The 27,952-nt window shown below is 39.1% G+C and overlaps 1 protein-coding gene across 3 annotated transcripts in view; it reads left to right on the top strand.

Moving 5' to 3' along the window:
* LOC149172951 (coilin-like) overlaps nucleotides 1-26,477 on the top strand; it is a 373,642-nt gene extending 347,165 nt beyond the window's left edge. For all 3 annotated transcript variants that reach the window (XM_089424468.1, XM_089424467.1, XM_089424466.1), the window contains one exon: nucleotides 25,861-26,477. In XM_089424468.1, coding sequence (XP_089280594.1) covers nucleotides 25,861-26,168 — 308 coding nt within the window. In that variant the 3' untranslated portion in view covers nucleotides 26,169-26,477. The remainder of the gene's footprint in view (nucleotides 1-25,860) is intronic.
* The last annotated feature ends 1,475 nt before the right edge of the window (nucleotides 26,478-27,952 follow it).

Genomic DNA, 27,952 nt, shown 5'->3' with positions numbered 1-27,952 from the left:
TCTGTTCATCTCAGTGGTCTGAATGGACATTTCTTCCATTACTTTGACCAACCTGTTTGCTTCATCATCTGTGGAGCCTGTTGCTGATGTAGTTGGTGTAGATGCCGGTAGTGCAGTGGCCATTGGAGTAGTGGGAGCTAAGGATGCTGCCAAAGTAGAAGGTACAACAGTGGTAACTGTTGGAATGATAGTTGCAGGAGCATTATCAATATTGTCTTGTTTGAGTTGAATCAAGCTATCCAACTCTTTCTCCATCTCCTTTAACTGATCATTCAGCTGCAACACTAAGTCCATCATTTCCTCATGATTGGTCTGGCTTTCCAGGACTTCCTTTGTCTGTGGGTGTTGTAAATGAGGCAGCTTGAGTTGTTTCTTGAGGGCTGCTATATCCTCATTCTTCTTTTTGATCAGTTGTTCAGCAGCCTTAATATCACTTGGGTCATGGCCAAGTTCAATGACCAAGTCCTCCAATGACTTTATCTTGGTGTCTTTGGCCTGTGAGGAGGCCTTCTCCAATTTGTATTGGGTTGTCACATTATCCAATGAATCTTGCAGCTTGTAAGCAGCCATGGCCTTTGCTGTGAGGGTGGAGTAAATCATTTCTCCAGCCTGCTTATGAAACTCTATTTGATCAATGGGATGAACATCCCTGGCCAACACCTCAAAATTAGTCTTCTTGTAATTTGCTGAGGTCTTTGGTTGCTGTATAATGGGCTACAAAAATGACACCTACATTTTTCCTTCTTTGATGTCAAAGGCTGACATCAATCTGTTTTGGTTTGGTGGTGTAAGCTTGAGGTATTTGGCATATGTCTCTGCTTTCAACTTTTCATTCCTCATCTTTATCTCTTTGAATCTGTCTTTGATATCCTTTTCCTTGTCAGCTGGCCTGACAAAGGAAGAAACCTCCATACTCTGTTGTCTCTCTATCATCTGTGTGTTGGAGGTTGATGGCTGCTGTGTTTCACCTGATGCAGTTGTTTCTGTTGTTTCTTTACTTTTCTGCCACATTGCCTCAGTGTCAATTATTTCCTTTGATGCAATGTTCTCCTCCTGTTCAGACACAAGATTCAACTTGGGCCTTTTATTTAGCTTAAACAGCTCATCTGTAGTCTCCATGGCAGAGCTGGATGCCTCCTCCCTGTTCCTCTTAGGATTCTTCTCCTCATTGGCTGGGGTTTGTATGACAGGAGGAATGTTCATTGGCTCTCCTAATTCCGGAACCTGCAGGAAAGAGCTCTGGTCAAATTGCTTTTCTAGATCAATCAATGTGTTCTCAACATCCACAACTGTGCTGTCCATATCAATCAATGTGTTCTCCACCCACTCAAACTGGTTAGCAAATTGTTCAATGTCAGGTCTTAGGTGGTGGATGTAAGGTCCCAACTTGACCTTGAGTCTGAGCTTGTTTATGACCCCATGAGGGTCATAGTGCCAGATGAAACTGTTTCTGAATTTCATTTGTTGAAGTAACCTGTCGGCCTCTGGTCCAACCTCTCTGTTGTTGCAAATGAATGGGCTCAATTGGTTTTTCATATTGAACTATGTTTTCTTCCTAGCAAATAGGAAGTGGACTTCATCAGAATTGATGATTTGTCAGAAATATTCAAGGGAAAATATCCTCTTAGGGAGGTATTCGAGCAACTTATAGGGGGCTAGCTCACAACCATAAATTCTGATCTCAGTGTGGTTTTGGCACAAGTACCAATCTCCCACCTTGCTATTCTTAGCCAATTGCAACACCCTCTTGATGTCCTGGCTAATTCTAGGCTGAGTACTAGAAGTCAACATGTTCATGACTGGGTATACAAAGGAGTCTATGAAGTCTTTGTATGTAAATGCTGTTGGAAACTTCTGGACCAAGGGTGTCTAGTAGATGACTGATCTCTCCTTTCTCTTGGTGTCCAACTTCTGGACACTCACAGGGAACTTGTCTGTCTGGTAATACAAAAACATATAAAACAACACTGAAGAGTATTTGAAAACTCTTTCAGTGGGCAGTCTGGTGAATTGTTCATGCATTCTGTCTGCAATGAACTGAGCATAATCATACATAATAGCAAGAGGCTTGCTTGGAGTGAAAATGGACAGAAAGGCCATGATGACCTCATCCACATGCTCATTTGATGTGTATCCTAGGATGCATGAGAGCATGGTGATTATGCGCCTACCAGTCTCTGAAAAATGGTGGCAGCATAGGGTGGAGTGTCTGTAGGAGTATGGCATTCCTCAATAATGGAATTTTGGAAGATTTGCTTGATTTTGAAAAGGGCTAGTGTGATGTACAAGTCAACAGGTTTCCAATTTACAGAGGGGTTTGATTAGGGCTAGGCTAGATTTGCAGCATCTGGTTGATAGACTCTGGTGTAATGGTGAATAGCAACTCATGGTTTGGGGAAAATATAGCCCTTTGGCTTGGGAGATAGCAGTCATGAAAAAAATGTACAATATTAGGCAATGGGTGAACTTCTGGGAATGTATACTTGGGTAAATTGGATTCCCAAAGGTGAATGTCATCTACATGGTTTAGGAACCTATCCTTACTTTAGCAGTGGATTTTTAGAGGGTGGCCTGGAGTAGCAGTGTCTTTAATTTGGAAATCCCTGTCTGTTAGGGCCAAATGGCTAATGTCCAGGTGAGGGGTTGATACAGGTCTGACATCCAGAGAGGTTTGGGCAGCCATCTTTAGGATAAATGCGGTAATAAGACTTATATAGGGTAAAGCAATGAGGTTTTGAATAGTCAGGTGCAATGATAAGGTAATGGCAATTTGCAGGATAGGAGTTTGGGTATTCAGGGGGGGAAATACTCTCAATTCAGGGGAAAATCAATTAAACTGAATTAATTTGACGTATGAATTCACTGTAAGTTTTTGAATTTGAGAGGGTCGTTCTGGTTTTTTTGTCAAAATACTTGGAATTTGTGGTTTAGGTTGCAAATTGGTTTTGATGGCGGCTGCAGAGGGTAATGTGGCTTCAGGTATGCTCTGGTTGGTCGAATTGGGCGTCTGGGGCGTATTCCAAAGGTACTTGGCAGTGGAATCTGGTTGCAGAAGCTCAGGTGTGCAGGAAGGCTTAGGAAGCTTTTGCAGAGCAAAAAGGGTAAAAATGGGGGTCTACGGCCTTTTAACCGGCAGTGGTTAGAAATTGGCATGGAAATTCATCATGAACAGTGGGCGGTTTCTGCTTTTGGCGGGGCGATGGTTTGAGGGGCCATTGCACCGCTTTTGGCAGGCGGGCGGTATTTTCTTGAGAGCACGCGAGTTCACACAGCGCTGCCATGTAGCCAAAAGGGGTCTAGGCAAAACCGCTCATATCGCGTGCTCTCGGGCGGGTAAACTTCGGGAGGTGAATGGATGTGATATGGATGCGCGTTCTCAGATCTAGGGGTGACAGGTCAGACGGTTATTGCGCGGTGAAGTTGCACGGTGGGAAATTGGGGCGGAAATTAGCGAGGCCCAAGGGTTAATTACAATTGATTTGTAATTAATTTATGAGTAATTGCAGGATTAAAAATATAATGAGCGGGTGATATGTAGCGGGGTTAGTTTACTGCACCAGGGTGGTGGGTTAAACAAGTTTTGTCGGGAAAATGGTGAATCGTGGGGTTTAACCTAATAATAATGCGGAAGGGGGAATAATAGTTAGGATAAGGGGTTTTTATAGGGTTTTTGGGAAAAATAAGGAAATTAATAAGGGGAAAATGATTTTTTGTATGGGGAAAGGGTTTCACACTAGGGAAAAGGGGTTTTTGGGTAGGGGAATGAGTTTGGAGGGTAATTTGCTGGGAAAAAGTGTGAAACCAAGGGGTAGGGTTCAAAATGAAGGGAAAAGGTGTTTTCATAAGAAATGAAGGGATAAAAGGGGAAATTAGTATGTAGTGGGAGGTGAAATGAAATGAAGGGGAAGTTATCAAAATCAGCTTGTGACCATCTTTTCTCTTTCATAACTGCTCCTGCACGTTGAAACACATGATTAAGCATGATGAATGTGCTTATGCTTCAAATAGCTTATATTTCTGCAACTTTTTTTCTACTTACCCTAACATTTTTTCTCCACTTTGTTGGGTGCATTTAAGCTAGCAAACCCTTTCTTTCCTTTTTCTTTTATGAAACAAACTATCTATTTCTAACCTTATATCTTCCAATGGCTCAGATTAAACTTATGAGCACATTTTATTTCTCTACCTAACTACTGATCTGCCAAGATTAAACAGTTTGGCTAGATCTTTATTCTTTAACTATAAACAAGAAATTTAAAGCATGAAGTATTCAAGATTAAACAATTTGACTATCATGGGTTGTGGCATGTATGACAAGCTGCATGCAACCATTATTTTGGACAATAAAGTAAAGAGTAGTGGCACTTGGACTTGCACACTTTCATGATCTGTTTTTGTTTGCGGTTCATATTTTTTCATTTTTTTGTCCTTTGATATTTCTTTTAGGACATATCCTCTTTACATTTTTTAATTTTAATATGGAAAACATTTGCAGAAAGCAAAGGTATGTACAATATTACAAGACTTAACCACAGTCAATTCAAAATTATGAATCTTATTATTGTAGGACCCTAGCACCAATCATGTCACCATTGTCCCAAAAGTAAATCACTAGTAGTATTTGAACATCCATGAAGATATGTGGAGTGTTGTCTACTGTTGTGGAAGCCCATGGTTCTCTATGCACACCCTACATGTGCCAATGTGGACCGTTGGGGGTCAGGATCCCATATAGGGAAGCCAAATCCAAATGGAAACCATCTGCAATCCTGCATAAGATCCAATGTGTCTCCTAGGCTTCTAGTACAATCAATCATTAGAATAATCGGGTAAAAGAGCTTACAAACCATGGATAACAAAGTGGGCACTTCATAATGGCATGCCCTTCCGTAGTGGGCTTTGGCATGTGCTAGTGTTTCCAAGCTACAAAGGGGGTTAACCGAGTACCTTATTAGGTGGTTTGAAGGGGATAATATGTCCAAGGTACATCCTTCTAATGGGAGTGGCGAGTGACAAATAAGTGAGAAGGAATAGGGAATAAGAGGGACAACCCTGAGCCACATAATGGGGCATAGGGGTAGCTAGATAAGGGGAAGCCCACATCTAGGTATGTAATGTATAGGAGGGAGAAATGGTGGTACATGAGGTGCCCTAGCCTTGATTTTTCCACTCCTCTTTATATGCCCTTTGCCTTTATGAATTTTATTTAATTAACTGCTTAGGGCTCAAAGGACAAGAGCTTGATGTGTATAATATAGCAGTGATTACACCCTTTAAGGTAGGGCAGTTCATTGCCCTCCAGGAGTTGGGACAATCATGGGTTCCTGAATGATAAAGAAGGTTCATCTAGGGCTGATGGAACCAGGATGATGGCCATGGATTGGGGTAGAGCTCATGTGTTAGCTTTTGCCCACGTGCTAATTATTTTTGTCCCGACAATCTTTTGCATTTTGTGGTACAATTTCCTGTTATGTGGCCAATTATGGTTTTTCTTCTTTTTTTAGTTGCTTCAACCTTCGGGGCATCATTCTAGGCATGACCTAAGGTGGGGCGAGAGGATAGGGAGGCTAGTCCTATCTAGACCAAGGTGAGAGAAATTATGAATGGGGTATAGTGAATGGAAAGGGAGTAATATGTATGGGTAAAGGAGCGGGGCCACACATCCAAAGTCGGGGTTTCCATAGAACCAAATGGTCAAGAAAGGAGATCCCATGGGACTAAGATCCAAGGGTAACACCGAAAAGAGATCAAGGAGACAAGAGTACAAACTAAGCCTACTCTTTTTGCTAAATCGCCCCATCAATTCATACCTAGAAGTATCCATGTTAAATAAACCCAATATTCAATTATCAAATGACAAGACATACCTTTAGATTCAGGAGGTCCACCTTCAAACATACGATCAATACAGGTGGGTGAGAAACTACATGGCTGGCTCACGTGATAGAGAAGTGGCACAATGAGCTAGTAGGAGGCATCAAGGGGATGCTAGCTGCTGGCTGAGGCTCATCATGGAGTGTTAAAATTGGCAACTAGGGCCAAACTTCATGTGGGTCATCTTATTCATGGTTGATAATATGTTCATTAGATTCCTCTCAACGAGAGGTGTAGGATTGATTTAAAGATCATCTGATTCCGATAAGTATTCATGGAAATATGAATTTATTTTGATTATGGAATTATTATCAAGCCGACCTACAACTCATGTAGGCTCAGAAGCCCAATAGTCGCATCTATTCAAACATCAACAGTTGGGTATAAATACAGGAGGACTTTTCCTCATTTGCACTCACTCATCTCATCACATCTCTCTCTCTCTACTGCGCAGAAAAGAGTCTCTTCTCTACTGTGCAAAAAAGGGTCTTTCGCTCACATGTGAAGCCGGAAGTTACTGACACTGAAGCTGCAACTGCAGATCCAAACTTTGTCCAGCGTGGACCATCAAACCTCCTCTTCTGATATGCGTTGTAGGTTCATCTGAAATTCCTCTGAAGGCTGCAACTTTTGGTGGTGGAATCAAGTCGATCCGACAAATCATTTGCGAGATATCGACTGCCCTAGTTTGAAGGAAGCTACTGAAACTGCAGAAGTGAAGTTTGACCTGCGTGGACCAAAAGATATCCTCATCTAAACTGCGTTGTAGGTTCATCTGAACCTCCTCTGAAGGATGCAACTTTTGGTGGTGGAATCAAGTTGATCCAACGGTCGATTTGTGAGATATCGACTGCCCTAATTTTGATGATGAATCTGCTAATGCTGATGCTGTTGATCTAGGGTTTGCTACTGCTGATATAAATCAGATTTATTGTACTATTTCTCTCTACTGAATTATTGAAGATAAAAGAAGATTTGATCAAAGGGTTTCCCCACACATTGTGGGGTTTGTCCTTGGCTAGCCGCCACATCTTGTGTCTCTTGTCTTGGCTTGTTTTCTGTGGATCATTTAATGTTCTATCTGCACTTTACTTTATGTACATGTGATTGCTAATCTGTGGAATATAATAAGAAAAAGAAGTAAACTGTCTTAAGTATAGAACATACCATAACTTAACATGGTATCAGAGCTGTGGTGAAGACAAAGCCTGAGCAAGAGCAAGAGCAATCACCGAAGAGAAGACTGGTAAGGCTATCTTAAAAGAACTATGGGGTCCTCAACACTCTTTCCTACCAAAGACAAGCTCCGTGAGAAAGCTGACTATCACGGATGGAAGATGTCTATCGATCTAACCCTAGAAGATCAAGTAGTGCTGGACCATGTAAGAGGCAATATTGTTGAGCCTCCATCAAATGCATCCACTTTGCCAAGAACAAATGGAAAAATGGAGAAGTCAAAACAAAGAAGATCATCCGGGACACTATCGACAAGCACTTGGTGGCCTACATCTCTGAACTAGACACCTCCAAGGAAATCTACGATAGACTGGTGAGTTTATTTAAAGTCAATGATGCAAATCAAGTTTTGTTTCTTAGAAATAAGCGGAGGGAAATCAAGAAAGGTAAAGATGAGAGTATGCAAGCATACTTCTTGAGAATCACCGAGATCAAGAACGATCTCCTATCTATTGGGGAAACTATTACTAACAGGGAAATGGCACTCACAACTCTTGGAGGATTACCATCCGAATGGTACGTGTTCAGGACTACACTTCTGGACAATAATGTAATTCCTGGTTTCGAGGAATTAATGGCTAGATGTGTTCAAGAAGAAACAAGTGTAGAAGAGCAAGAAATGCCCTTGCCGAAAGGTCCTCCTGTGGCTTTTTCTTCTCATGCTAAGAAAAGAAATAATTTCGGGTCTAAATCAAAAAGAAAGGCTGGACCTAAGGGTGGAAGAAAAGGACGATGTTACATTTGCAATAAAGCAGGTCACTATGCAAAGGAATGCCCCGATAGAAAGGACTCTCGCCGAGATGATGATCAAAATTCCTCCCATGGCAATCAAAGGAATGACAAATCTAATAGCAGAGGTAAAAGGAGTGCTGGAAATCAAGGAAGTGGACAACTATTCAAGAAGGCTAGAAATTCCAGGTATGAATCTAACACAGTTGACAATAAGTAGGCTGAATATTAGCTACCAACTGCCCTATCTACCTCTGCTCCTTTGGACTCAATGGGAATTTGGCTCATTGATAGTGGTGTCTCAAGACACTTCACTGGTTACAAAGAAGTACTCCATAATCTGGTAGAGAAAGAAACTAACTTGGAAATTGTGCTTGGAGATGACATGAAATGCCCCATGAAAGGTGTAGGCAATGTTTCTCCCAAATTGAATCAAGGTAATACGATCCACTTATAAGATGTATTATATGTACTTGCTCTAAAAAAGAACCTAGTATCTATCTCGACAATGGAAGACAAAGGCTACAAGGTAACCTTCAGCGATGGCAAGGTACGTATATGGAAAAATAATGTTAAAGATGCTTTCACTCTTGGGTTTCGAGTTAATTCTTTATATCAAGTCGATGCAAGTCCGCTAGGTGTCATGTCTTGTGACACAACTCTTCAGTCCGAACTTTGGCATCAGAGGTTTACCCACCTTCATTACAAAGCTCTACCCGATGTAAGACATGGTAACATGGATGCCCGAATTCCAAGTAGAGAAAGAAGGTGTATGTCCGGGTTGTGCCGACCCTCTCATTCTCAAATGTAAGAGGGAGTTGGCTTTTGAATTTGAAATGAAGGACCTAGAATTGATGCACTATTTCCTAGGAGTTGAATTGTGTCAGAAGCCAGGGGAAACTTTCCTATCTCAAGGAAAATATGTGATGAAGATGTTGGAAAGATTCGGTATCATGGACTACAAGCCTGTATCTACCCCGATAGAGCTTGACTTCAAGAAGTTAAGCGGTAGTGTAATTGGACCTGTTTTACAAAATGCTACCAAGTATCAGCAACTCGTCGGAGCGTTAATGTTCTTAGTGAACTCCCGTCCAAATATATGCTTCGCAGTTAACATGTTGAGTCAACATATGGTTGAACCCCACCACATACATTGGATTGGTGCCAAGAATCTGTTGAGATATCTTCGTGGCACAATCACTTATGGGTTAAGATACACTGCCGGAGATGTGAGACTATTTGGATACACAGATGCTGATTGGGCAGGCAATGTGGAGGACCGTAAGAGCACTTCTGGGTGTTGTTTCTCCTTGGGATCTGCTTCGATATCCTAGATGAGCAGGAAGCAGAAGTCGGTGGCCTTGAGCACCGCTGAAGCAGAGTATATTGCTGCTAGCATGGCCTCTTGTGAGGCAATCTGGTTGCGAAAGCTCTTTAGTGAGCTGTTTGGATTTACATTGGATACCACCATGATCCTTTGTGACAACCAGAGTGGGATTCGTTTGTCAGAGAATCTCGTATTTCATGATCGCTCCAAGCATATCGATATCAGGTACCACTATATTTGAGGTATGGTGCAACAGGGAGCTATAAGGCTCCAACATATCGGTACAAATGAACAGGTTGCCGACATTCTAACTTTCCTAACTTTCCGAAAACAACTTGGAGTTGTTCAAAGACCCTCCAATGAGGGTCCTGTATGATGCATTGAGCTCTAGCAGCTCCAGGGGGGTGCAGGGTACTTCTTGGAGCAACGTATAACCACAGGATGATTCACTATCCCCTGGTGGTATACATGTACATCCCGTGGTGACATTGTAGCAGGATTGATGTGTTCTCCTGTGAGGCCTAGATTGATGTGTTCGCCATGGCGATTGTAGCAGGATTGATGTGTTCTCCTGTGAGGCCTGGATTGATGTGTTTTCCATGGCGATTGTTGTAGGATTGATGTGTTCTCCTGTGAGGACGGGATTGATTAAGTTCTCCTGTCGAGACATCCTACCCATGCAGTTTGGGGCTCATGGGAAGTATCTCTCATCTGATCAATGAGCAGGCAAATGAAGTTAGGGACCATAGTAGTACTGATGGATGCATCGTTGTATCTACCATACTCCCCACGCTAGGATGAGCTCCATTGATCTGGGATTAATGGTACTGGTCTGGGACCAATGGTAGGAGTGGTACATTCTATGACACTGACTTCGGGTCGGTTGTTACTGGTCTGGGACGAGTGGTACGCACTCTGAGACTGACTTTGAGCTAGTGGATGATGTTACTGGTCTGGGACCAGTGGTAGGAGTTGTACTCATTATGACGCTGACTTCGGGTTGGTTGAGACTGGTCTGGGACCAGTGGTACATACTCTGAGACTGACTTTGAGTCAGTATGATACATCCTCGATCATTTCTTCTTCTTCATAATTCGGACAAAAGCAGAGCAGAACATAACAAAGCAGAGAAGAGCATAATAGAGCAGTGTCATATATATCAGTACAGGGCAGAACAAGACAAAGCAGAACAGACATAATAGAACAGAGCAGGGCAAGGGTCAGGCTGTACAGGGCAGTGCATTTGATGGATGAATAGTAGCGACCAACAGACAGATTGCAGATGAAGTTCTCCCTAGTTGAGAGGGAGTGTTAAAATTGGCAACTAGGGCCAAACTTCATGTGGGTCATCTTATTCATGGCTGATAATATGTTCATTAGATTCCTCTCGTCGAGAGGTGTAGGATTGATCTAAAGATCATCCGATTCCGATAAGTATTCATGTAGATATGAATTTATTTTGATTATGGAATTATTATCAAGCCGACCTACAACTCATGTAGGCTCAGAAGCCCAACAGTCGCATCTATTCAAACATCAACAGTTGTGTATAAATACAGGAGGACTTTTCCTCATTTGCACTCACTCATCTCATCACATCTCTCTCTCTCTCTCTCTCTCTCTCTACTGCGCAGAAAATAGTCTCTTCTCTACTGCGCAGAAAAGGGTCTCTCCCTCACACACATGTGAAGCCAAAAGCTACTGAAACTGAAGCTGCAACTGCAGATCCAAACTTTGACCAGTGTGGACCATCAAACCTCCTCTTCTGATCTGCGTTGTAGGTTCATCTGAACCTCCTCTGAAGGCTACAACTTTTGGTGGTGGAATCAAGTCGATCCGACGGACGGTTTGCGAGATATCGACTGCCCTAGTTTGAAGGAAGCTACTGAAATTGAAGCTGCAACTGCAGAAGTGAAGTTTGACCTGCGTGGACCAGAAGATCTCCTCATCTGAACTGCGCTGTAGGTTCATCTGAACCTCCTCTGAAGGATGCAACTTTTGGTGGTGGAATCAAGTCGATCCAACGGTCGGTTTGTGAGATATCGACTACCCTAGTTTTGATGATGAATCTGCTAATGCTGATGCTGCTGATCTAGGGTTTGCTATTGCTGATATAAATCAGATTTATTGTACTATTTCTCTCTGCTGAATTATTGAAGATAAAAGAAGATTTGATCAAAGGGTTTCCCCACACATTGTGGGGTTTGTCCCTGGCTAGCCGCCAAATCTTGTGCCTCTTGTCTTGGCTTGTTTTTTGTGGATCGTTTAATGTTCTATCTGCACTTTACCTTATGTACATGTGATTGTTAATCTGTGGAATATAATAAGAAAAAGAAGTAAACTGTTATAAGCATAGAACATACCATAACTTAACATGGAGAAACAAAAATTCCCATAGGGATATCACTCACAAAGTGGTGGGTTACAAGTCCCAAACACTTGTCACAAAAAACCCAACAAGGAACTTTAGATTAACAAATTATATCATTCTTTTGGCAAATTTAATGTGATAAAGTTGAATTAAATTTTTGTCTTAAATGGGCCAAAGGCCATACATAAAAATAAAATTAAATCGAATCGCAAAACGAAATTTAATTCTCTTTTTTAAAAGGCCAAACCCTAAAGATTTGAAATGAAAATCGAAAGAGGGCTTTAAGGTAAAAAGAAGGAAATTTTGATTTTATTTTTCTTTTTATTGTTAAGTGATTAAGCTAACCCTAAAAAACAAAATCAAATGAAAGTCAATGAAAGAGGCAAGGTTGAGGGGCTGAAAGGCAACACCAGAGAGTTTGATTGCAGGTTAGGTCGAACAACGAGGAGGGAGAGCAAGAAAATGATGCGGGAAGAGAAGGAAACGCAGAGTAGTGGAAGAGAGGAGCATGCAGTGGTGAAGGGAGTTGAGGGAAAAAGATGCAACAAGTTGGAAGCGCTGGTGCAGAAGAGAGATGAACTCACGCGAGGAAGTGCAAAACACGAGGAGGAAGGGACGCACGGGAAAAGGGTAAGGCTTGGGGGCAAGGAAGAGGACGCAAGTTTGAGGAGCTGCGAGGAGGAAGAAACGTTGAGGAATGGAGGAATGAAGAATGCAGAGGAAAACAAGCAGAAATATGAGGGTTATGTGAGAAGAAGGACGCAATAGGAGAGGACTGCGATTTGGCAGCAACAAAGGGAGAAAACACAGCAAGGAAAAAGGATTTCGAGCAGAGGAAAAGAAAGGAAAAACGTAGAGAGCTTAGCAGTGAAATTTGAAGGGTTTCAAAGCAGCAAATGGTAGCCCAAGAACCTTAAAATATTTCCTAGAAATTCACATTTTAAACTGATATGTTTCTGCTTCAAATTTGTTCTCAGAAAAACTTATGAAATCCTCAGATCTAAATTTGAAACCCTTAAAAAAGATTTCTCTGAATAATCTTCCTTACTAATTTTTGCTAAGGCCAGATCTTTCCCTCCAGGGTCTAGATCTGGCTCCAAATTAAATTTTTCCTTCAGGTCCGCCCTTGCAAAACATAAAACAAAAATACCCAGATCTCGTTATATACGAAAAATAAGTAAAACCCCAAGACCCAATTAAAAAGAATCTCAAATCTATACAAAATAATTATAGATCTATACAAATGAGTTATAGATCTATCAAATATGAGGAATATGAGTCCAACTCCGCTCTTAAATCTGCAGATCTAAGGCTTTTCCTAGCCAGACCTATAAATTTTTGCGGAAGTTATAAAAAATATTTAAAATTTTTAATGAGCTACTAGCCCAAAAACACCCTGCAGAAAAATAGATCATTAAATAAATCCTAAGGCTTTGATCAAGTAGGCTCTTCAGAAATTATGCTTTGAGAGTCGGCTGGTCCAATTGAGGACTATCCCCAAACGCTCAATTAAAATTCGAATGATTTTCTGCAAACACTAGATCCAACTGTCAGATCAAGTCGAGAAATAAAATAACACTATAATTTTCAAGAACAAGAGATACCTGCTAATTAAATCAAATTAAAATTATTACCCGAGATCCAATTAACTGAACAAGATACCTGTGCACAGATTATTCAATGACAACTATTGGTTGACAATTTTCAAATAATATTCAGCAGAAAAATTTAAAACAATATTACCATAAATTCGAGAAAAGGAACACCACCATCAAATGAAACCCTAAAGACTTTTGCATTATATTCCAGAAATAGTACAAAAGAGCTTTGAGAGCTTAGTACACGATTCAAAGATCAGATAGAATAGATTGACATCGACCTCTAATTTATAGATAAATTCTTCAACGACTAGTTGGTTTGATCCCTGTCAAATCAATCTCGATCGTTCGTAAAGATTTAATTAACCTTTAATCATCACCATCGAAATTATTTATTTTTTGAGGAAAAATCGATATTTTCATTTAATTAATTTTTAATTAACTCAAAATTAATTATTTTGAGTTAATTTCCTCAAAAAATTGACTTTGACTTAACCATTAAGGCCCAAGGGTCCAAAATTTCTTGATTTCTTCAATATTCCCTTGGTCGGGGACCTCCAAAAATTGATTTATTTAAAACTCACGAATTTACCTTTGGAGAATTTAATTTTTCGTAGGACAATTAATTAAATTTCTGGCTTAGGATTTTAATTTAATTTTGCCAAAAAATTTATTTAAGTAACTTATGAGGGGACTAATAATTTTTCCAACCCTCTAATATTTAGCCATGATGTTTAATTATGAGGGACCATGCATTAACTATTTTTTACATCAAGATATTACAATTTAATACATGAAGGGGGAAAATCCATTCTTATAAACCCTCAATTATCTACCCAATTCTGTGACTCAAAATATGATGTAGTAGATCAAGTAATTTGTAATAAAATAATCTAGCCAATTCGCTAAGATTAATCCCAAATTACTTTTACAAGGACTCGATAAAAAACACTAGGGCTCACTCAATATCTTAACGACAAAATCTACCCTAGCTTTGGGGTGAGGTTGGAGGGAAAAACTCTGTCGATCATTTGTGTCTAGAGATACAAATGAATCAATGAGACAAAAACCTCATAGGATAGAAATCGTCACCAAAATACTATGCTTACCTAGGTTGTTACATACATGATGGTCTTACTAAGATCATTTACATTATAACCATGCAGAATGGGTTTACATCTTGAACAAACTGTCGACTGATGATGAAATCTCAATGATGCGAACACTTGAACATGATAGATTCCTTTTGCGAAAAAAGGGGAGTACTGCTATGGGGTTGTTGACACAGAGTGGTCAACAATCCCTCCTTGTTTTTAAGAGAAAGTGTTTCTGGCAGAATGTTCAAGACATGATATCAAAGATATCTTTCATAGGACACCCTCATGTGGGTCACATTTCTTTATGGTTTAGAGGTTTGTGGACCATGTTACTGCAAAATCTAGTAGGCCTAGTGCAAAGCCACACTAAGCAACCTAGGCCTTATGGAAACAAAAGATCAACCAGCACTGTCACCTCAGTGGCCTCTCTCTAGCTATTTTAGTAGTGGATGTTATCCCCACAAGGGAGGCTTCCCTAAAGAAATCACCCAACAAGATCTTCAACAAACAAGGGCTCAAGGGTGTTAGAAGGTATAATAGACAGGGAGAAGGTGTTGTCAAGACCTTGATGGTTGTGACATGAGATACAAGCAAGAAAGCACTCTTGCAACCAAATCCAATAAACAAGAAGAAAGCTGCTATAAACTAGGGTTTTATTTATAGGCAAGTTTACAACATGCAAAAGCATAAAACATCTAGGAAAGACTCTGTAAGCGATAGATTCAATATAGAATCAAAGGCTATCAAGAGGTAAGGTAGGGAAAATGAAACTTTTGTAGTTTTTAATGGTTTAAGATGCATAAAACATTAAACTAAGCCTAGATGTCAATCCTAATTTGGGGATAAAGATGCAATAAATGCTAGATTTGTGCTATTAACTTATTCAATGCATTTTTTTATCAATGGAACAATGAGATATAGGTGCAAATTAACCATAACATGAAAATTATAACCAAACCATAACCCTAGCTACCAGGAATTAAGAAAATAAATAGAAATTTAGGATGATCACCATAACTAGATTAGCGCCTTCTCTGAAATGGGCAATGGAGTCAGTTAGGGCAAGGTCTATGATAGAGGACCTTGGATGAAGAGGGTGGAAGACTAATTTTCTTTTCTTAGAAACTGCAACGACTTCTCTATATGGAAGATTTAAGGTGAAATGCATAAATCAAGCTCCCTTGATGGGTTCTTACAAGATAAATTTTATAGACCATAAAGAATCAATATTTCAAGAAAGATATTGCACCTTTTAACATGGAACAAATAAAAATCTTAATTTCAGCAATATAGCATGCAAAATGGAAGGTAATGGCAATAAAGTTACACAATCCCAAACAAGTCTCTCCATTCAAAAATATACCTCCCAAGACAATTCACTCTACTAAATATCCATTGCATCCAAGAGAAACGTACAAGAGAGGTAGTGCGCACTTCTCAAGTGGAAATTAAGTGAGTGAATGTAAAACGGTACAAAATGAAAGTGACTTCCCTTATATGAGGCCTTGTTGCACGACTCTTATAAGACCCCTGAGTACCTGCGGGTCTTGACGGGTTCTATAGCAAGACAGGTCACTGGCATAGGGTTTGTGGTCTCTACCTGTACTCGTCCAAATCTGCATAGAACCTGTCTACTCCTATTGAACCTATGAAAAACCACATGTGACCTACATACGACTCGTGGAGTCACTCAAAATTCGTATTTTTTTTATTTTTTATTTTTTCTATTCTGTTTTTTTTGGAGATTGTATTTTTTATTTTTTTAAATTTTTTTTCTTTAATTTATTGTGTATTTCGCCAAGTCTTATATGGGTCATTCACGAGTCTTATACAAGTCACCATGTCAATAGTCAAACGAATCTTATACGAGTATGAGTCGTGCAACATTGATATTAGGGCAGGGAAACCAAGTCACTTTTCATAATTTTACAAGAGAAAGCCCTACAAGTTTGCTTCAGCGTACGTCTAGGCCTAAAAGTCATAACTTGACCTTAAGATAGATTTAAAACATAATAAATACACCACATCTCCCACACGTGTGGGAATAAATGTTTTCCAACATGACGAATGGGAAATCTCCATGAAACAAGTGATAAAAGGGTTCATGAGTGCTCCTCACTCCAAGGCAATCATCATAATGCATGGGTGTATCTTCGAGTAACATTTCCTCCACCATGGCATCATCTCCAAGAAGGCTCATCTCACCCTTGTAAGGCGTGCATGGATGACGTGGCAAGATGTAAGGAAAACATTGGTATCTTGGTATTATGTGCAAGCTCTCCCAAGTCATTTCAATGATCTCCTTCATCATGAAAAGGCAATGCCCATCAAATAGGGTCAAGGCTAGCTTGGGGGCATCCTGGGTCCATCTGGGCACATCATGAAATAAGTCAATGCCTTGGCTTCCTACTACATGGTTTCAACATTTGGAGGTGTAGCAAGGGGGCTGCAACCATGTGGAGGCTCCTCAGAGCCTAACGTTCATCTTAGTAGGGAAACATTAGGGTTGCAAGATTATCTTGTTGTTTTATCATGATACTGGTGTCTAGGATATTATCTTACAATCATTAACACTACCAATCCAAGTATCACAACAAGACTACCTTGCAAAAAAAAATAATATACAACAATAAATCTACTAGTGGACAAAATATATGCAACTTTTTACAAATTTAATTAACAACCCAACTTCGTTGTATTAATCAAACTGATAATGCAACAGTTTCATGCTCCCGTACCAAGGATAATGGCCCTCATACATCTAGTAGTACAAGAATACAAGAACAAGATACAATGACAGTTTAGCTGATGCAGTGCACAATCACAATTGCTTTGCTATATCTTGAACACACTATAGATCCTTCACTCCTGTTCTACAACACTACCTTTATCAATGGTCTTGGTCCTTTAGGTCACTGAACAAAGCTCTCTAATCTACCCTCTAGCTGATTATAAGTCCATCTACAACCAACAAAGGGTCTTCATGCTTACTAGTTTCTCCTTAGTCCTTCAAGGCCACAACTTCTTGCCCATTGTCATTCCTCAACTACTTAGGGACTTCTTCCTAGAATTGTCTTCTTATGCTGCTCCAATGAAGACATAGGGAAGGATGGATGCCACCTATCACAGTCAAATGTCTCTTCTCCAAAAATGAACTTGGGCTATCTAAAACTGCTCCTCTGGCTGATCAGACCCTAGCTTCTTCAATCCTCTACCTCATCTAGTAGCCACCTTCATCCTTCAAGATGTTGCACTTAGGGCCAGCTTGGTACACTCTCTCGCTGCCCTCCTACAGTCCTCAAGTGTCCAATGCCAAACCAACCAAATTGTCCAACCTGGACACTACATCGTCTTAGCATTAAAGCCGGCTTAAATACATCAACATACCTTCATATCTGACTGGTGCAATTACTGTAGCCTCACTCATTGGTTAAGGCATCAACACAAACTTGTTTCAACCCTCAAAATTTGCTCCAAAAGTCCACTAGAGGATGTGACCTTCCTTCCGTTACCTTTTGCTCCTATTCGCTGGCATCTGGATTAGTTTCCATCTAGAAAAGGGAGTGTCTCTCAACACTAGAAATCTCCTATATCAAGTGTGTAGTTTCTTCCTTTTCATGGAGAATGTTGGAGCATGTATGAGATCCTTGTCAATGCTTTGCGACTTTTGGGTCCCTATAATACTAGTGATTACCCCATTACTATTATAGTTATACCCCTTATTTATATTGTTGTGCCCCTATTACCCCCATATTGTTATTTCTGTGCCCCATAGAATCCCTCTATTGTTATTTTTGTGGGTTTATATTATTATTGTTAGGTCGGCTGGATTATATTGTGACTCCTTAGACTCCTATATATAGAAAGGAGGTTTTGTCATTTGAATCATCCAAGAATTGTTCATTTATGTAATGTAAAGGAGGTTGCCCCCTCGAAGAGGCTGAATTCTAAGGCATTGATCTATCTTTTCTATCTTTTCTTGAGCTGGTTTCATAACATTTGGTATCAGAGCTTTGGATTCTAGGGTTTCGCTGCTCCAAACAGGTCATCGTGGCATTTTCGCTATAACTTTTTTTCTGTGACGTTTCAGAAGTCGCAAAAAAAACCCATTTGAGAAGAAATCGCACTGAACCTTGGGTCCGAATTTCAGAGCTTTTCACACGATATTTTCGGAGATATGATCTGAGGAAGTTGGTCTTTTTGCAGACTCCTGAATTACATTCAAAACAGGTGACCTGGGGAAAATTGTCATAACTTTCTCTCTGGGAATTAGATTGAAATTTCGTAAGAAGGTACAGAAAGAGGACGGACTGTAGTTTCTTGTATATCTTTTTCAGAACCAAATATCGAAAATTGTACACGTGGCACTTCATACAACTTCGCTCTTCTGAAAAGTCTATAATCAGGTCATCTTGGGAGATTGTGCATAACTCTTTCTTGGAGAATCCAATTTGGATCAGACTGGTGGCATTGGAAAGAGGACACAGAGAGCTACTACAGGTCACAAATTCAGAACTAGATGATTGGAAATTACAGAGATACATCAGAGGCAATATCGAGCTCCTACAAAGTGAAAAAAGGTGTGTAGATTTTTTTAAATTTTTGCTTAAGCTTGGTTTGAAAATTTATTTTGAAAGAATTCAAAGGGCATAGTAGAGCATTATTATCGGTAACTGATGCCCCGAGGAAAGAAAATGCAAACACCTAGTAAGGAACCTGAAAGCTCTAGCATGACTCATGAAGAAGAGGAAGAAATGCTACATGATATATCAAAATTACAAGAACAAGTGCAACAAATGTCACGCTCACAAAAGTTAACAGATGCTAAGATAAATGGCGTGGAAGCTAAGATGAACGGCATGGAAGCTAAGATGGACAATTTGAAGATAGATTTGAACACAAATTTGAAGACAGGCATGGCAGATTTGACAAATTTTCTACAAGAAATACTTACTAATGGTGAAAAGGTAGTAAAGGAAACTCATGATGAAAACAAAAGAAATGTTAATCATGATTCCATAGACGCTAATGTTGGATCGAAGAATCACCATATTCCAAAAATCGATATGAGGAAGTTTGATGGCAAGGATCCCGCCACATGGATATTACAGATGGAGCAATTCTTCGATCTCAATAATGTGCAAAACGCACAAAAGGTACGTATGGCAACTGTATATTTGGAACCAAATCAGTTTGTATGGTATCAATGGCTTTGTTCTCGTAAACAATTTATCACTTGGGCAATTTTTACGGAAGAATTGATAGCACATTATGAGGATACAAAAAGCAACACTTTTTTTAGCCAATTGATAAGTCTCAAACAAAAGGGTTCAATAATGGAGCACATTGAGGAGTTCCAAAAATTGAACATAAGGGTAAAAGATATTCCAGAGGAGCATAGGATTGATGTGTTCATAGGGTCTTTAAAGGATAATATCCAACATGATGTTCGCCTTTGGGAACCTGATTCATTAGAGAAGGCATTCAGGTTAGCAAGAAAAATGGAAAGCAAAATTATGGCAACTAGGAAGCATACCACTCACAACTATAAAGACGGAAGTGTTGTTGCCCCTAGTCTTCCACAACCTACAAGGTTGACACCACAACAATTGGAAGAAAAAAGAGCAAAAGGGCTTTGTTACAATTGTGATAGCAAATACACAAAAGGTCATAAGTGTGCTGAGAAGAAATTATTCTACATAGATTGTGAAGAGGAAGAAGAAAAGGAGCAAGAAAGGTCAAAAGAAGAGGATATATTCCAGGAACAAAGCCTAGATGAAGAACAAATAAATCCGACCATATCTTGTAATGCATTGGCGGGAATTACCACTCCTCAAACCATCAAGATAGAAGGACAAATCAAGAAGAAAAAGGTAATAGTGTTGATTGATTCAGGAAGCACCCACAATTTTATTCATTGTAGGGTAGCAAAAGAATTGAATTGCTTCCTATATCCAGCACCAGAGTGTCAAGTGATGATTGCAAATGGAGGAACAATAAATTTCTCTGGAAAGTGCCATAATATCAAGCTATCCATGGGAGAATATGTATTGACTAGCCCAATGCTTTCCATTCCAATGGGAGGTGCTGATGTTGTACTAGGAGTCCAATGGCTACAATCCTTGGGTACAATAGCTTTTAATTTTCAAGAACTTTTCATCAAATTTTCTACGGAAGGAAAGGAAGTTGAATTAAGGGGTATTGCAGGGAAACCAGGAAAGATAATCAGCTCTAATGGCATGACAAAGCTTCTAAAAAAGGAGCAAAGAGGTGTAATTGCACAATTATGTTCGCTAGATGTTTCCACATTGGAATCATCTATTTCTCCAGATCTCCAAAAAGTCCTGGACAATCATTCCAAGGTATTTGAGACTCCCAAAGGTCTCCCACCTATGCGTGATCATGATCATGCTATTCATCTGATTCCAGGAAGTGTTCCTCCAAACATCAGGCCGTACAGATATCCCTATGTCCAAAAAAGTGAAATTGAACGTATGGTTGCAGAAATGCTAGAGGCTGGTATAATTCAACCGAGTCAAAGTTCTTTCTCAGCTCCAGTAGTATTGGTGCACAAGAAGGATGGATCATGGCGCATGTGTCCGGATTATAGGGAGCTCAACAAGCTCACTATTAAAGATAAGTTCCCCATTCCTGTCATTGATGAATTACTGGATGAATTGCATGGATCAATTTACTTCACCAAGTTGGATCTTCGTTCGGGATATCATCAAATCAGAATGAAGATTGAAGACATTCCGAAAACGGCATTTAGAACTCATGAGGGTCATTATGAATTTTTGGTCATGCCTTTTGGCCTTACCAATGCACCTTCAACATTTCAAGGTTTGATGAATTCAATTTTCAAACCATTCCTTAGAAAATTTGTGTTAGTATTTTTTGATGATATACTAATCTACAGCAAGTCTTGGAAGGATCATGTTGAACATGTTGACAGGGTGCTACAACTATTGGAGGAGAAACAATTATATGCAAAAAGATCCAAATGTTTCTTTGGAGTCCAGGAGGTGGAATATTTGGGTCATATTGTATCTCATGAAGGAGTTAAGGTAGACCCTAGCAAAATTAAAGCCATTAAGGAATGGAAAATCCCCACATCCATAAAGCATCTGCGAGGATTTCTTGGGTTGACAGGGTATTATCGCAAGTTTGTTAAGAATTATGGGAGAATAGCAGCACCTCTAACAACATTATTGAAGAAAGATTCATTTTCATGGACTCCGGAAGCAACAAAGGCCTTTGAACATCTTAAAGAGGCAATGTGCCAAGCACCGGTCTTAGCTACACCGGACTTCACAAAAACCTTTATTGTGGAATGTGATGCTTCAGGAAATGGAATTGGTGTTGTTCTAATGCAAGATGAAAGACCCATTGCTTTTGAAAGTCGTCCAATCAAGGGAAAGTTTTTAAGCAAAGCTATTTATGAGAAGGAAATGTTGGCAATACTCCATGCACTTAAGAAATGGCGACCCTACCTAATGGGAAGACACTTCAAGGTAAAAACGGATCATGATAGCCTTAAATACTTTTTAGAACAAAGATTATCCTCTGAAGAGCAACAAAAGTGGGTCACAAAGATGTTGGGTTATGACTTTGAAATCATCTACAAAAAAGGGAAGCAAAATGTGGTGGCAGATGCACTCTCAAGAAAGGATGAGGATGTGGAAGCATTGTTGTGTGCCATTTCTATTATCCAACCAGATTGGATAAACGAAGCAAGGGAGGAATGGAAGAATGACGAAGAAGTGTGGGCACTTATTCGAAAGCTACAACAAGATTCCAGTACTTCTGATACATTTAGCTGGCAAAATGATTCGTTATGGTACAAAGATCGCTTATACCTCTGTAAGAATTCCCAGCTAAAACAAAAGATTCTTATGGAATTGCACACTTCTCCCTTAGGAGGGCACTCAGGATTTTTAAAAACTTACCACAGGGTTAAGAAGGAATTTTTTTGGGATGGCCTTAAATCAGATATTCAAAAGTTTGTGGCGGAATGTTTGGTTTGCCAACAAAATAAAGTTGAAACAATTAAGACACCGGGTCTATTACAACCTTTATCCATTCCAAGCCAACGTTGGGAGGAGGTTTCAATGGATTTTATCACAGGTTTACCCAAGTCTGAGGGAAAGAGTGTCATCATGGTGGTAGTTGACAGACTTACCAAGTATGCACACTTTTGTGCATTATCACATCCATTTAAAGCCAGTACAGTTTCTACTGCATTTATGGAAACAGTTCAAAAGCTACATGGAAACCCAAAGATTATTGTAAGTGACAGAGATCCCATTTTCACTGGAAATTTTTGGACAGAATTATTTTCTTGTCTTGGTACTCAGTTAGCTCATAGCTCATCTTATCATCCTCAATCTGATGGGCAAACTGAGATAGTAAACAAATGTTTGGAAGGATATCTTCGTTGCTTTGTATCTGATAAACAGACACAATGGGTCAAATGGTTGCCTCTGGCTGAATGGTGGTATAACACTTCCTTCCATACAGCAACAAAAATGACCCCATTTATGGCACTTTATGGGTATCAACCACCATCCATCACATCATATTTAAGAGAAAATTCTAAGGTTCAGGCAGTGGAACATCACATCGAACATCAACAACAAGTCCTCCAACTCTTAAAGGATAACCTCGTGTTGGCACAAAATAGAATGAAACAACAGGCAGATCAACATCGCAGTGAAAGAAGTTTTGATGTAGGTGATTGGGTATTCCTACGGCTACAACCATATAAGAAAATGTCCCTAAAGCAAGCTAAGAAGGATAATAAATTATCACCAAAGTATTATGGTCCGTACAAGGTGTTGCAAAAGATTGGTACTATGGCATACAAATTGGAGCTTCCTGCAGCTTCTCGATTGCACCCAGTTTTCCATGTTTCATGTTTAAAGAAGGTTATAGGCGACAAGCTCCCAATTCAAACAATATTGCCAGAACTTGACGAGGAAGGAAAAATTATATTGGAACCGGAAGCAGTCACAGAAACAAGAACTCGACAGCTACGAAATCGATCAATTTCAGAGTATCTTATCAAGTGGAAGAACTTATCCGCTGAAGATTCCACATGGGAGGATGAGAATTTTATGCAGAAGTATCCAGAACTACTCAAGCATTGAGGACAACACTTTTTTGAAGGAGAGGGGCATGTTGGGTCCCTATAATACTAGTGATTACCCCATTACTATTGTAGTTATACCCCTTATTTATATTGTTGTGCCCCTATTACCCCCATATTGTTATTTCTGTGCCCCATAGAATCCCTCTATTGTTATTTTTGTGGCTTTATATTATTATTGTTAGGTCGGCTGGATTATATTGTGACTCCTTAGACTCCTATATATAGAAAGGAGGTTTTGTCATTTGAATCATCCAAGAATTGTTCATTTATGTAATGTAAAGGAGGTTGCCCCCTCGAAGAGGCTGAATTCTAAGGCGTTGATCTATCTTTTCTATCTTTTTTTGAACTGGTTTCATAACAGCGACCTTGTGACTGTCTGACAGATTCTTGTAGCTTCAACACTACTATCTTTGATTTCATCCTTTGAAGAGTGTTCACTAGCAACATTTTCATACTTGATTGTCTATGCCTTGTTTTGCACCATGTCATGATCAAGTAATTAATGTTAAAGTTAATCATTTACCTACTTTTCAAGTGGGTGATCATTATAAATTTTGTCCATCTTTTGTATATCATTTGGCCCAAGTGCGTATTAAGGATGTGTACATTTATTTTGCTCTAGTCCTGTAGGTCAATCTCAAAAGGGAGTGCTTGCCAAGGTCTAGCCAAATTATGCAGAACAAATTATGGCTCTTAGAAAACCCAATTAGAGGCATTCCTCAAGAGTCCATAGTTATGGGTATTAATAACCAAAAAGATAATCCCCACTCGCAAACACTGGAGGTAAAATACAAGGCGCAACAATGCATGGAGAAGATACACAACATTATTACTCTCATAGTGGAAGACATATTGAGATATTTTTGTTTCAAGGAAAGCGACCTCATGAAATTGTGGAATGCCTTGAGGGAGTGTCTCTTAGCACTAGAAATCTCCTATATTAACGGTCTTGAAACAAAGATATGTCCTCTCAAGCTCAGTGACTTCTACAACATGGGAGAGTATTTACCTCTTCTAATGGTCATGCTGTGAACCTTAAGGGGGGGGGTGTTAATGCATATAACATTAACTTATTTCCCTCTAGTGTACTAGTTTTGGTGTTACGTAGCATGTGGATTTCCTCTCGGTTTGGTAATCTATATGTGCACATTCCCTTTTACTTCTATGTTGTATTTAGTTGTTTGAGATGAAGTTTTCGTTAAGAAGCAATTATCATAACGTCCCTTCCTTGTTAGGACGTTTTCAACTTTCATCATGCTTTTTAGCAATTAATCCAAAGGTCTATATCCTCAATTGGGATACTTCCATGTTTAAGACATCTCTTTGAAATTTTCACGGGGGGCCAATATTTTTGAAAGTGGCATGAATAAACTTGTCACTATGGAGGGATGATCATAATGTCGCTTCCTTACCCCCAAGTCAACTTTTTGGGGGGGAGATGTAAGTGTATAGTATTGACTTAGGAGGGTATTATCACAATTGTTTCTTATAGTAAATTATATATGGAACCTCGTGCTCGCCGTATGAATGATCTTGTCATATCGAGTTACATAAAAGTCTTTATAATAGGTTTATTAGGCCTAGAAGCACTTGTCAATAGTGTCCAGGTTTTTTCTTTAGTAATCAAATATTCATTTTTTGAGTTGAGTCTTGCCACTATTGTTCCTCAAGGATTTTGTTTAAAACTTGACACGTGCTTGCCTTGAACTGAATTTTGCAGGGTCTGAGTTTCACAATTGGTTTAAATGATTTTGTAGCCTTGAAATGTGTCTTTTTCGGTACAAAACACGCTCAAGTTTTGGAGTGCATTTCCAAAACATGAAATGCCCATCAAAACATTATGAGGCATTTTGGCCATTCCAATTTGTGGTTTTGCATTGCTGGATGTTTGGGCATGGGAAATGGGGGCAGGGGGTGGGGTCTCATGCATATTTTTCAGCTTAGTGGTGGAGTCTATAATTTGATCCTAGGACTCAAATTGATTGATCATGACTAGAATTTGAGTCATTTCTGACCGAATGCTAAAATGCATATATCCAGTTTCAAAAATTCCATTGGTTTATTATGCATGCAGTTTTGGTAGTATTGGTGGGGCAACCCCTTCGCTAATATGGTGGTTCGGATACTGGTCGAGTCAAAATCAGTCTGTTCTATTGATAGTTAAGAAAAAGAAAAGATGTTCTGCACGGTACCTAATCAAAATTTGAAAATTAACTCCCAAAATTCCATGAATGTAAGACATGTATATTTTACATTGATTTTGTTTTCTTGTCCCTTAATGCTAGCCTATCATTTTTTTTCTTTCATGAATGGATTGTGTACTTTCTCAATTGTTTGCTGACATCTAACAACACAATTGTATGCGTTTTCAACAATGGGAGAGATAAATTCAATCTTACTCAAGCTAGGGCCAAATTTTTTATTTCCACATTAATAAACCCTACCATATATTTTGACCATTTTATTCTATCGTACAGGGGATGGAGAAATTGCGAGCGTCTGGCAAGAGATCAATCAGGTGTTTAGTGCTAAAAAAGCAGAACTTGCTCTTAAGAATGATCAATCCAAGATAGTAGACATGGAGGCTGAGATCACAAAAACCTTGAAAAGGTCTAGATCAAAAGGATTAAAAGATATCAGTCGACTTTCTAAACAGGGGACTGATGAAATGCCTAAACAGGACAAACAGGGGAGTGGGTCAACTAATCCAAGGTCTTTCAGAGCATTGAGGAATTGTGCACTTGGTCCCACAATCTCCCTGTTAAGAGCACAGAATACACTATAGGGACTATCTTAATTTGTGTAGCCCGTAAAAGAATTTCTGGAGCATGTAGAGAAAATGTATGAAAGTTTAGCGGCTGTGATCTATAAAGCTTTAGTGGATAGCTAGTTAGCTTGTTCACATCAACTTTATATTAGCTTTAAAGAAACCGATTATCCTTTTTTAATTAAAATTTTGGAACAGTACACTTTATAGCTTGGAATTTGTCTTAAATGCAACTTTTGGGTCTATTTTGCCAAATTCCTGTACACACTCATTTTCCAAGAGATGACTTTGTCTATTTTAAATAACAATGAATGTCCTGTTATATAATCCGAGTGTAAAATGCAATTTTACTTCTTTTTTTTTCTTAACTCTAAATTTGCAGCTTGCTAAATATTTGAAACCCCAATGTCTTCTGAGGAAAATGTGTTACAGGATAATTTCATGTTTCTTGAAATCCTTTGGATTTATCAAAGAGCATGAACTATTTTCTATACGGTGAATACCCCATGAACTAGCTACAAGAAACGACTTGCTTTGTTTACTTTATCTACTCTTTTCTGAGCCCCATGTTTTAGTATAATGATAAAAAAATGTGTTTCCCATACATTCACAGTATAAGGAACTGTTACATTCATGATTCATCTCTAGATTTAGAACACTGCTAAATCATTAACTGTTTCCATAGGATTTGATGTTTCACAATGGTCCTTGTAATGTAAATTTGCCTTTTTAAGGAGTTAGTAAATTTATATAGAATCACATTGCTTTGTATCTGTTTGGATCTAGTATTCCTTTTATGTTAAATAAACTCAAAAGCATTGCGTTTGGAACAAATTGATGTATTTGAATTTTGATTCGTTTTCTTCTAATACCCCTGAAAAGGACATCATGGACATTGGGTTCGGTTGGCCTTGTTTACTCTGTTGTCGTTCAACAATGCATAATTTGTAATCTGCTAATACCCCTGAAAAGGACATCATGGACACTGGATTCGGTTGGCCTTGTTTACTCTGTTGTCGTTCAACAAGGCATAATTTGTATTCTGCTAATGAGGTAGAGAATCATGCATAATTGATAAATAACATTAATTACTTTATGCTTATATTTGTTTATATGCAATGATTTCAATGCCTCAACATCAATGTAATACTTATTTTATAAATACATTTAAAAAGTCTTTTGGTAGAAATTACATAAGAGAAACTTTTGGCCGACATGTTTCGAATCAACAAGTGTGATTTATCATCTGGACCAGATGAAGAGGCAGACCATGTCAAAGGCTTAAATAGTCTTTTCTTAATTCATTATGGATCATAGAAGCATGAATTCAGAAAATGAATGTTACCATTAGTGACAAGAGAATCTAATTATTGCATATAAATGATATGGATTATTGGCCGCATTTAACAATAATAATAACCATCCATTTTCACAGTCGTGGCCATGTCAAAGAACAAATTGGTGCATTAGTTGTTATTTGTGGGACAAGGGAACTTCCTCTACACAATGATTCAACTATATAAGTCAATGGAGATGTATGTACTCTACCTCACTCTAGATTTGAACCTGAGGCCTATTATGAGGATGCAGAGGTTCTTAAGCATTAGACCCTCAAGTTCTAATATATAATTACATAACCTCAAACTTGCATTATAACCATGTCATGGTTTGTTTTCCCCTCCATCCATGATTGATTCCCATAGATGGACATGTTGACCCATTGTGATAAGGCTCGAAGAGTAGCTGCCCCCTTCTTTGGTGACACCTCAACTCCTGCTAAGTCATAAGCTATTGGTATATTT

This window comes from Pinus tabuliformis, chromosome 4_2 (assembly GCF_031772625.1).
Source record: "Pinus tabuliformis cultivar Carrire ecotype Pingquan chromosome 4_2, CPIR1, whole genome shotgun sequence".
Taxonomy (NCBI): Eukaryota; Viridiplantae; Streptophyta; class Pinopsida; order Pinales; family Pinaceae; genus Pinus; species Pinus tabuliformis.
The sequence above is the reverse complement of the archived record's forward strand: the minus strand, read 5'-3'. Positions and strand labels throughout refer to the sequence as shown.